Source organism: Dromiciops gliroides, chromosome 2 (assembly GCF_019393635.1).
Source record: "Dromiciops gliroides isolate mDroGli1 chromosome 2, mDroGli1.pri, whole genome shotgun sequence".
NCBI lineage: Eukaryota > Metazoa > Chordata > Mammalia > Microbiotheria > Microbiotheriidae > Dromiciops > Dromiciops gliroides.
The window spans coordinates 355309048-355321104 of NC_057862.1; the positions used below are offsets into that span (position 1 = coordinate 355309048).

A 12057-nucleotide genomic window follows, 5' to 3' on the forward strand; every position below is an offset into this window, starting at 1 on the left:
TTTGTCTATTGCCAGAGCCTAGCAGAGTAATTGAGCTTAGTAAATGTGTAGTCTGTCCAGTAGGTTCTGGAAGGGAGAGGCTCCAAGGCCGAATTATCAAGAGGGGCAAAGGACGACTCTGGAGTCATTCAAATGATGGGAATGAATGCAACAATAATTATACTATTTCTATAAGGGTTTAAGGCATACAAATTGTTTTCCTTAAAACAATTTTATGAAGTCAGTAGCATAAATATTATTCACCATTTTACAGTTGAGAATATTGAGGTATGGAGAGTTTATGCATTTTTCCCCCAGGGTTTCCTTATCTGTTGGTTCTTTCCAGATGAAGTGCCTTGCCAAAGGTCACACAGCTTAGTAAAGGTTCTTATCCAGTGAGTTTAGTCAGTTATTTTAAACCCAGGGTTTTTCTGTTAAACCTCATCTCGTCTCCTTCAGTCAGACTCCTTACTCATAGATCAGGAAAGTGATGGCCACTATTAGGCAAAGAATATATACCTGCCTTAGAATTTAAAATCTGCCCCATAAGGGTGTGGACTTGTTTGTGATCAAATATGCAGGCATCTTGGATCTCTTTCTTGATTGTTGTAAGTTGTTGTCCTGAGACTATGAGACAAAGAGAGCACTGAGTCTTCTTGCCCTCTTTCCACTCAGCTTCATAGGATCATAGCCTGGTGGAGCTTATTGTACTTAATGTGATAGAATAGGAAACATAGGGCATATCTGGGCTTATATTGTAGAATAGCCCTCACTGAAAAACTCTAACCTCTTGGGAATTCTGGCCTAGGTAAGTTTAGAGTGGAGTTCACAGGCTGTAGATAAGCACAGTTGCCATGGCAATGAAATAGGCATTGATGCCCAGCCCTATCTCAAGTGGCAGGGAAGTACAGTGGTTCCTTGAAGGTAGGTTGTTTTTGATTTGTTTGGGACATTCTTTGCCGAATCAGTGAAGGCTTTCTGGAGGAGATAGATTTTGAAGAGTGGAGTGGTTGTGAGTGGCATAACCAACTAGGATAGACAGTAATAACTCAACATTGCATGATTTTGCCGAGGGCTTGGGGGAGGGGCAAGAAAAAGTTAAAGGATTGTTGGGGTGGGGTGGAGACCCAAAGTGGACTTGAAATCCTTCCGGGTCCTGAAAAATCTCCTTAAGCTTTAATTTTCTAAAAGGACTAAGCCAGGACTAATTCACTGTAAACACCATGAACTTTAGGTTTGGGGTGCTGGAAAATGAAAGCTCCTGATTTTCCTAGTCCTGAGTTCCCAGGCCTCTCTGAAGCCCGTTTGGGCCTAGTTGTTACATAACCCAGGGAGTTCCTTGGCTGGAACCGGTGTCTCATCTCTCAAGCCTCCCGGGCCAATCGTGTTATTAAACTTGCAACAGGCATTAAGCCAACGCAGCAACCCGGCCGGGTGTCCCCCAGTGAACCTTCCCTTCTTCCTAAGCTCTCTGGGTCTGGGTGGGCGCGGGCCGTGGATGGGGGTGGAGGGGTGGTAGTTTTGTTTTGGTTTGGGGTTTTTTGCCGTACCAAAAGGCGGCAGCGGCGACGGCGAAAGCCGGTTCCCAAGAGAAGCCGGCCGCCCAGCCCCGCTGCAGGGAGGAAGGCTGAGCTCAGGCTGCACTAGAGGGCCATCTGCATCAGCGCCGAGAACTGCAGCGGCGGCGGCGGCGGCGGCAGCGGCGGCGGCAGCGGCAGCAGCCTCAGCCGAGCAGCCTCCTTTCGGAGTCGTGGTGGCACCTCCCGGGACCGCATATGCCCTTTGTTTATCCGCCCTCTCGCCCCGTCTGGTGTCTGGGTGCATTTCGCTCAAGTACTGAATAATTAGGCGCCTCCTGCTGTCACCGTGGGCCGAGTAGGCCAGGGAAGCGCTGGGGACCCTCAGGTCTTATTCTCCCTGGGTGGCAAAGGAGCTCAGGCAGCAGATCGGGGGAAGGGAGGGCGAAGGGGGAATTAGGGAAGTGAGCAGTGCTCCATCTCACCCGCTCCTAGTCCCTTCAGACCCTAACCCTGGAGAACAGGGAAATCCGCCCCAGAGGGACCCCCTGAGGCTTTAGGACAGGAGGGAAAGGGGTGTGTGTATAGAGGGTTGGGACCCAAGGCTGGGAAATACCAAGACCAATACCCCGGGCTGGGGGAGTGGGGGGGGGGGGAGGAGAAGGGGGAGGAGGAGAAGGAGAAGGAGGGTGGGGGGGAAATGGGAGGAGGGAAATTCAGGCTGGAGTGAGGGAGCCGGCCTCGAATCTGGACCTTGACGGATGAGTGGGGGCGGGACGGTAAGGGCCAAGACCCCGATAAGGACGGACCGAAAGACAGACAGACTTGCAGGCTTGCAGACACACTTGCAGGCAGGCGGGGCGAGAGGGAGCTGTTCGCATGGAGTGGGGACCCGCCGCCCTCGCTGCGGGGGGGGCGGGGGGGGTCCTGTGTGTCTCCCCCCCCACTTTCCCAGGGCTGTTCCGGGGCTAGGATGGGTGTGTAGCGGGGGCGGGGCGGGTGGTCCGTTCGCCTGAGGGTGGGGACCGTGGCCCAGGCCGGGCAGCAGGGTGGGGTAACCCGACCCAAGCTGCTGGGCGCTGCTGCACCACCATCGGCGGGGAGGGGGAGGGAAGGGGAGGTGGGAGGGGGTATGGGAAGAGCCAGACGGTGTCTCCCCCTCACTACCCCCCCCCCCTCAGCTCCAGGGGGCAGCCCCGCTGAAGCTGCAGCCCCTGCTCCCGCGGTGCCCATCCTGCCGCCGCCCCGAAGGCCCGGCCTGAGCCGAGGAACCAGCCTTTGGGGCTGCTCCAGGTTCGTTCAGGGAGACCAGCAGCTGCCTCCATTTTGTTTCCTGCTCAGCTGGGTCGGTGGTGGTGGTATCTATCTATATGTATTTTGGGGGGGTGGGGTGGGGGCTGGAAGATCACCTGCAGTCGTCACATCTGGGGGGGCTGTCTTGAGGCCGTGGGGAGCCCCCCAGCCCAGACACCCAGGTGGGCCCTAGAGCAAGGCGGGGACTGGTCCAGACCCGTTGGGGGGGGCAGGTGCCCAGTGGATGGGGAGCCCTGGCTGTAACCTAAGATGGAGGCCGGGACTGACGCGGGCCGAGTCGGGTCAGGCGGGCAAGGAGGGAGGGAGGGAAGGCCTGCGGGCCTGGAGGAAAGGGGTGGGCAAGGCCGCAGCAGTGGCAGTCGCCATCGCTGCCAGGTGCGGGGCTGGGGCAGGCCAAGTCAGGCGGCACCACCTGGCACCGAGAGCCGGGGGGCTGCAGGCAGCAGCAGAGCCATGTGCGGCTGCAGCCGGGCCCCTAGCAGGAGCAGGGGCGGCGGCGCTCAGAGGTGTGTGAGGGGCTGCAGAGACACTCCAGCCTGACATCGCCGGCCCTCACCGGGCTTCCGACGGAGGCACAGACGGATACAGCTCTCCCTCCCCCAGCCACCCCCCTCGAAGCGGGCCCTTGCCTTGACAGCACAGGGCCGCGGGGCGCAGTGGGCCCGGCGCTCTAGGGCCCGGCACGAGGAGGGTGGCAGACCGGGAGCGGGGCGGGGGGGGGGGTATATATATAGTGAGAAGGGGGGGGGTTGAAGCTGAGGGGCGGAGCTGATTGGGCGGCGCCGTCGCGAACCGGCCTTCACCCGCACTGAACCCCAAGAGTGAGGAGGAGGGAGCGCGCGCTGGGAGACGAAGCCCCGGGGGCGGGAGAGGGGAAGCACGCGCACACGCGCACGCGCGCATAGGGCCCCAGCGCGCGCCGTGGAGGGTGGAGGAGGGTGGAGGAGGGTGGTGGTGGCGGCGGGGGGGAGTGAGTGGAGAAGGAGGAGGAGGAGAAACAGGCCGGGGCAGGTCGGGCGCTCGCTCGCTGCCTTCAGCCTAGGAAGAGAGAAGCGGGGAGGGGGGAGGGGGGGGGCGCAGCGAGCGGCTTCTTTCTCCCCATTCACTGCTTACCCCCTACCCAGCGTAATGAGGTCAGTCCCCCTCCCCAGCAGCCAGGCCGGGGAGGGGGCGCCACGAGCGCTGAGCAGGGGAGGGCCGGCTCGGGCCGGGCCTGGCGGGGAAGATGGTGGCGGCCGTGTGAGGTGAGGGGGCGATGGGGGGGCGGGGCGCCGGGGGGGGGGGGGCGGAAAGCTGAGCCGGGGAGAACACCAGCCCTGCTCGGGCTGCAGCTGCGGCCCCAGCGCGAGTCAGTGAGCTCGCGGGCAGAGTCGGCCGGGCCAGGCCGAACCGAGCCAGTGGCCCAGGCAGCAGCAGTAGCAGCAGCAGCAGCAGCAGGAGGAGGAGGAGTATGGCCCCCTCCCCTCTCCATCACTACCAGCCGCGCTCGGGCCTAGCCGGCCCCTGCTGCGAACTTCCTCCCCTCCCCCCCGGGCCTGGGCCGAGTTGCAGCCCAGGTCCCACTCTTTCCCCCGGGGCTTCGGGTACCCGGGGGCAGCCCCTCAGGCCAGGGGCAGTCGGACAGGCCGGAAGGCCTGTAGCCGAGCAGGTGGGAGGTGTCTGTGGGGGCAGCCTCCGGGCTGCAAAGTTTCCAGGCCGCTGAATATTGATGAGCGTGCGGTGCTCTGGGAAGGAGCAGGCAGGAGCGGGGGCTGGGGGCAGGCAGCACCAGCAGCAGCCATGTTTGTCAATCTGCAGCTGCAGCAGCAGCAATTGCTGCTGTCCTGACTCCTTGCCGGGCCCCCGAGGTGCTGGCCATTGGGTCGCTGGGGTTGGAGGGGAGGAGGTGCAGGAGGACGCTGCCGCCAACGGGAGAAGTGATCGCCTGTGGCCTCTCCACTGGCTTTGCTGCGGTTTGCAGGGTGCAGCGCTATTGTGACTGGAGCCGGAGGGGGGGGGGGCGCGTTCCTTTTTGTGCCACCAAACCAAAGCCCACTCCCTGCCCAGGTTCTCCAACTCAGGAGAAAACTGCTGCTGAGGGCTCTGTTTGTCCTTGGGGGGAGGGTACTGACTCTTTCCTTTGACAGTCCATGTTTTACCGAATTGCAGGAGGTTATAATTTTAGTTCAAAACCAAATGGCCCCCTCTTGTCTCCGAAGCATTGGAAAAAGCTGCTGTTGGAGACCATGTGCAGGGATCTGCGCCCTTCTTCTCTTCCCTGGGAAGATGGTATTGTAGCTTTCTGAGCCTAGTTTAGCCTGAGGAACTTTTTTCTCCTGTGGAAGTGTGTTGGGGAGGCTTTGAGGAGATGTAGGCCTCTTAAGTAGTGCTGCCATTTTGGAGACCAAAGGAGACTGGTGGTTCTTCTCTTCACTCTCATTGATTGCCTTATTTTTGGTTTGCAGGTTGATGTTGGCCCAGAATGGATCAGACCTGTGAACTGCCCAGAAGAAATTGTCTGCAGCCCTTTTCCAACACAGTGGATTTAGATGCCCCTGAAGAAAAGGACACCCCTTTCGGTAATGGTCAATCCAATATTTCTGAACCTCTTAATGGGTGTACTATGCAGTTATCGGCTGCCATTAATAGTGGAACATCCAAAATTACTTATGGACAAGATCCATCATCTTGTTACATTCCACTGCGGCGACTACAGGATTTGGCCTCCATGATCAATGTAGAATATTTAAATGGGTCTGCTGATGGATCAGAATCCCTTCAAGACCCTGAAAAGAGAGATTCAAGATCTGGGTCACCAAATGTTTGCACTTCCTTGAGTCCTGGTGATCCAAGAGCACTTGCTATGAAACAGGAACCCACTTGTAATGACTCCCCTGAGTTCAAGGTAAAAATAACAAAGACTGTCAAGAATGGGATTCTACACTTTGACAATTTTGTTTGTATGGAAGATGCAGATACAGATATAGAGTCTGAAATGGACACAGAGCAGCCAGGCACAGAGGATGACAGTATAGACGAAAACTTTGAGAAAACAAGGCAAGACCTAACTAAGACAAATACTACCTGCAATTACCAGACCCAATCAGAGAATGGTATAGAAGTGCTCATTGGAATTGAACAAGACAGCACAACAGAAAGTTGTGAAATAAAGTCACCAGTTTTACCATTAGCTCCTCAAAACGAAATGCAGAAAAATAATCAAAGAACTGCCATGGACAGCAGAATTGAAAAACCAGAGCTTCACCCAGGCCCCTGTTCACTAGGAGATACAAATATTACATTAGAAGAACAATTAAACTCCATAAATTTATCTTTTCAGGATGATCCAGACTCCAGTACCAGTACATTAGGAAACATGATAGAATTACCTGGAACATCATCATCATCTGCTTCACAAGAAATACAAGTTGTAAGCAGTTTTTGGTACAACTTAACATGTATTACAGACAACTTTAGAAACTGATAATTGCTAGTAGAGTTTCTGTTGTGTATCATTTTGTAATTGGAAACCTGGGTCATTTATTGACAAGGAAAATCTAAAGTATTTTAGATCTATGTTTTTTATGTGTTTGGTTATCAAGAGAAGTCAGGCTTAGTTTCAAACCTACTGGGAAACAGAACTTAGTTTTGAGAGCTAATAGTATACATTTATTTTAACTTTTTAAGCAAATAGTGATAGGCTTCACTGCCTGTCAGTGACACATGCTTTTTACTTGGCCTTCAATTTCTTCATTAAGTCAAGCCTTTATAGAAAAAACTGATTACTTTTAGTTAAGATAAGATTGCTTTTGCTGCTGTTCTCTATCTCTTTGGCACAAACCAAAGCTTCCAGCATTCATCATGCATAATAAGTCAGAATACATTTAAAGTTTCTGGTTGCTGCTCTGAATTTCCTGTTGTTGAAGGTATGGCTTTGTACACAAGACACAATTATAGGAATCTCAAGGTAATGTTAATACTGAAGTAGTTGATAATTTTAGTGCTTAAAAAGTAAAAAATGAATCACCTAGACACTAGTTTAAAAGGTTCTTAGTACAGTTAATAGTTTGACTGCTTTTGTAGAGGGTTGGGCATATCACTTTGTGCCTCAGTTTCCTAATCTGTCATGAGAGGGGATTGGATGAAGTGATTTTTAAGTAAAGATTGAGGTTTTGACCAAATTTCATTGCTCCTTTACACACTGTCATGGTCATCAGCATTGTTACTAAGAAAAGGACTGCTTTGCCAACAAGTACTTCAAAAATAGCCATTATGGGGAAGGTTGAGAAACAGATAGTTTTATGGTATGTGGTGATTCTTTGGGGCACTTGAACTCTACCAAATAGCTGAACTGTTCTTTAAAGTTATAGGAGAATGTGGGTGTGTCACTTTTGTTTCTGTTGATTCATATCTTAGATATGTCTCAGCTCTCCTTAAAATACTCTGATTCCTTAGTGTGGCTTTGTGTATCTGGGTTTGTTTCTAATTACTGCAGATCTTTTTGGGTAATGCTTGAGTGTGTCCTGGTGTAAGAAGTTGAGATTTATTGTAATGGATAAGTCGTTGTGTAAACTTGTTGGAAATTGAGGCAAATGAAATAATATTCCTTGGGGTTCATTTAAATTAATTTTATGTATAGTTTTATCTTTTTTGTAAAGCCTGCATATAAGGCCAGAGACATGTATTTCTTGAATACACGTACTCCTTGGAAGGAAGTAGAAGTAAATATCAGGAGTCTCTTCAAGGAAATAGATCAGTATGGTGTTGGGGGTGGGGAGATATGTGTGTGTGTGGGGGGGAGGGGATTAAACCATTTGGAGCTATTTCTAGATTTTTTATACACAGAGACACACACACAATTTGGAATAGCCTAAACTTATGTGAATTTGGAAGACATGGAAATTTTAAGTGAAGAATTTAAATTGACTTGAAGATTACCATGGATTTAATGAAGAAGGTTCTGATCTTAAAGGCCTTTAGTTCAAATGTGGGTGAATCAGGTGGTTCTGTTTTTACTTTTGGCCTTGATCTTCTTTAAATACAATCTTGGAAATATGAACTCAATCAATACCATAGCATTTGGAAGGAATCCTTAGGGAAACAGTGTGGTATGGGAGACAGGTCTCTGAATCGTTGCTTTCCTAAGTTGTGGAAATCATAGAATGCACTGTTAGTGTAAAATAACAGAATCTGAAGAAATTTGGGGGAGGAATCCCTCAAAACCGAAAGTGTCTTTTGTTATTTTGATTGTAAAAACGATGAATTAATTTCCTATTTGATTTAAAAAAATACATGGAACTCAATTCTTATGACGGAAATAATCAGTTCACCCTACTTGGAATCCCTGGAATTTTCAGCCTCTCTCCTTCCCTAGCAGCTAGAATTAATTAAAAGTAACAAATTAATTTAAAATAATACTGTCAAATATTAGGATCACAGTATTGGAACTGGAAGGGACCTCAGAGGTCATCTATGCCAACCTTATCATTTTACAAATGGTGAAACTGAGGACCAGAGAAGCTGTGACAAAGATCACACAGATAGTAAGTGGCAGAGCTAGTATTTGACCCTCTGTCCTTTTCTCTTTCCATTATACCTTGCGACTTCTGTAGTAAATAACTATAATTTATAGATTCACAAACTGTTAGGGCTGGAAGAGAACTTAGAGATCTGCCCACTTCAGCCTTCTCATTTTCCATTTGAGGAAGGGGAGGCCCACTATCCATATATATCTATCTATTTATCTGTCTGTCTGTCTATCTAGTTGGTCCTGGCTTGCACAACCACTGAGTGGCAGAGGTGGGACTTGAACTCAAGTATTCTGATGCCACTGAATTACTTCATAGCCTCAATCTGTGATGTTCATGCTGTAGTTGAGAGAAGAGATGATTTAGTAAACTTAGTTTACTTTTAAAACAGGAAGATACAGTCACAACAACAATGAGTCATGACCACGGAGATGCTAGGATTTTAGTTGAGAGCAATTTCTACCTCTCTGTGTCATTTTGGCTTTGAGTTTTAAAATGTGACCAAAACAGGTAGTTTCTTTTCATATTTTAGATTTATCACTCTAGAAAAAAAGGGAATCTGACACTATTGGGGACTCCAGGGTTACAACTTTGGTAAGAACATAGCCTCAATCCTCATAGCCTCTATTTGTATCTGTTGTTACAAAATTAAGGCTTATTTTAAAATAGAAATTGATGCTATTTTAACATTTCCTTTAAAATACTTAAGTATTAGGCTCTGTAACTATATACTATAATTCTGAATTGTTAAACAGTTCTTCTTGCACATATTATCAATATATATTAGAACTCACAGGACTTGGAGAAGAAATGCACATTTTGAAAAGGCATGGTCAGGAGTGGGTACTCCTGTAGTGAGTGCCAATGTGGATCAGAGCATAGACCCATTGAAGCATATGTGTATATGTGCATCTTATTCAAGGATCCTTTGTTGTGCAATCTGTTTATTCATTCATTCATTTATTTATTTAGGTGAGGCAATTGGGGTTAAGTGACTTGCCCAGGGTCACACAGCTAGTAAGTGTCAGGTGTCTGAGGCCAGACCTGAACTCAGGTCTTCCTGACTTCAGGGCCGGTACTCTATCCACTGTGTCACCTAGCTGCCCCTGTTGTGTAATTTTTATTCCTTCCACAGATGTAGATTACAACTTTTTCATACCATAGTTAAAATTTACTAGACAGTCTTATTGAATTGCTGTGACCGAAAAGTTCATCAACTGATGGCCCATATTTTTGGAGCTAACTCTTATCTTGGACAACAGATATATGGAATATCCTAGGTCTTTGAAGCTTAGGAGGCCTCTGCTTTGGGAATTTAGTCACCTTTGTGGTATGATGTAGTGGAACATGACTTTAGTGGAAGGTGTATACCTACCTACACACACACACACAGTCACCCTTTTGGCATTTAAAACCTCTTTCATGAACTGGTTCCAACTTCCTTTAAGCTCAGCTCCATTATACTTTACTTTGTGGTGCAGCAAAATGACCACCTTGCTGTTCTGATGTACACTGTTCTCTCTCTCATGGCTGGAGTGCACTCTGTCTTTACCTCCACTTCTTAAAATTCCCGATTTCCTTCAAAGCTCACCTCAAGTGCCACCTCCTACAAGAAACCTTCTTGATTCCCCTTGGCTACTAGCACTTTCTTCTATTACCATAGGTTTATTTTGTACATATTTATGTTTACATTTTGTCTTACCTGTTAGAGTAGAAGCTTATTGAGAGCAGAGACAAGGAGCAGGATTTTTGCCTTTCTATCCTTGACGCCTAGCTTAGTATTTGGTATGTGAAAGGTTTTTGGTAAGTGACTTAATGATTGATTGATGCCAGGGTTATATAGACTTTGAAAGAGATAGTTACTAAATATTTATTGATCATTTATATGTGGTGAGTACCTTAACCGATGCTATAGTCCTTGCCTCAAAGGAGCTTATTACATACTTAAGAAGATAAGACTAATATGCAGAAAGCAACTAGCAGATAGTGTCAGCCAATGTATGGTTAAAGAACTGTGTAATTTATTGTTATTTTATCTTTGATTACAGTGCTGCAGAGAACTCCTGATACAGATCAGCAGTTGGTCTGTAACTTATTGTCTTAGTGAGTTGCATGGGACCCTGAAAGGTTAAGTGACAACCAGAGTCACAAGGCTTGTAAAAGGCAGGGCCTGAATATAGAGCTTCCTGAGTCCAAGGCCAGTCCTTTATGGTATGCTAACTCTCATACTGAGTGAGTAAGACTATAATTGCTAAAAGACTTCAAGAAAAACATCCAAAGGGGCAGCTAGGTGGCACAGTGGATAGAGCACCGGCCCTGGAGTCAGAAGGACATGAGTTCAAATCCAGCCTCAGACACTTGACACTTACTAGCTGTGTGACCCCGGGCAAGTCACTTAACCCCAGCTGCCTCACCAAAAAAAAAAAAAAGAAAGAAAGAAAAACATCCAAAACCTGCAGTAGGCAGGGAAGACTTCATGGAAGAGATGGCATTTGGAAATGGGTATGGAGGGTGCTTAGGTAGGATTTGACTAGGTAGAAGGGATCAGTAATAGGAGGACCCTATGGTCTATTTATGGGGCAGTGAAAACAACCTGACTATACCAGGTGATTTTGAATAGTAATGGAGTTAGATTAGGAAGGGCTTCAGAAATCATGCAGAAGAGTCATTTCAGGTTTTTGAGTGTGGAAGTGACATGAAATGGGCATATTATAAAGATTATTCTGGCAGTTGATGTAGAGGATGGATTATAATGGAAAAGTCTGGAAGAAGTAATCTGGCTCAGGAGAAATGGAGGAGAGACTGAGGCATATCTAACTGGCAGGCTGATGGGATATGAGTAAGGTGATATGTGACTAGCTGAGCTGGTATTTTAACACAGAAACTAGGAGCACTCATACTGATGTTAGGTCCTTTAAAATTTCTTTTTTCATTTTAAAGTTCTGATATTGGTAAGTAGATGTGGACAAAGAAGAGGATACATACAAAAGAGGGCCCCAGTGTTTTCCAGTTTTGGCTCGGACAATAGAAATGGAATGTTGAGGGGGAAGTGCTTTTTTTGGTTAGTAGAGGAAGGTGATCAGTCTTAGCCACATTGATGGAGTTTTTTAACCTTAATTTATACTAGTACTTTTGTCTAATGAATTCTTTTTTTTTTTTTGCGGGGCAATGGGGGTTAAGTGACTTTCCCAGGGTCACACAGCTAGTAAGTGTCAAGTGTATGAGGCCGGATTTGAACTCAGGTACTTCTGAATCCAGGGCCGGTGCTTTATTCACTGTGCCACCTAGCTGCCCCCTGTCTAATGAATTCTTGATAAAAATTCATAATTTCTGGGTGTGCTGAAGAGTTGGTTGTATCTGGTTAACTGTTAGTTTTTCCCTGCTATAGCACAATTTTCTTTTTCTTTTTCGGGGGGGGGGTTTGGTGGGGTGGGGCAATTGGGGTTAAGTGACTTGCCCAGGGTCACAAAGCTAGTAAGTCTCAAGTGTCGGAGACCAGCTTTGAACTCCGGTCCTCCTGAATTCAGGGCTGGTGCTTTATCCACTTCGCCACCTAGCTGCCCCTATAGCACAATTTATAAACATTTTGTGATTGCTTATTGTGTATAAGATATTGTACTATAAGCTCTGGGGATATAGAAAGGTTTGGATAAGACGACCTTACCCTTAAGGAGCTTCCAGTATGCATTATTTATGATTTTATGATAAATAAGAGCAAATATGTCCAACAAGTGAGATAC

General features: G+C 47.8%; 1 protein-coding gene across 13 annotated transcripts in view; it reads left to right on the top strand.

Annotated features, from left to right (window-relative positions):
- Positions 1-12057, top strand: part of NSD1 (nuclear receptor binding SET domain protein 1) — a 175691-nt gene that overhangs the window by 25645 nt on the left and 137989 nt on the right. For 3 of the 13 annotated variants that reach the window (XM_043982067.1, XM_043982066.1, XM_043982054.1), the window contains exons 1-2: positions 3903-4054; positions 5255-6219. In XM_043982067.1, the coding sequence (XP_043838002.1) occupies positions 5272-6219 (948 nt within the window). In that variant the 5' untranslated portion in view covers positions 3903-4054; positions 5255-5271. Of the gene's footprint in view, positions 1-2205; positions 2276-2680; positions 2790-2820; positions 2842-3902; positions 4055-4594; positions 4658-4787; positions 6220-12057 lie in introns of those variants that run through there. The other 10 variants (XM_043982065.1, XM_043982061.1, XM_043982064.1 and 7 more) reach the window with 10 other exon arrangements.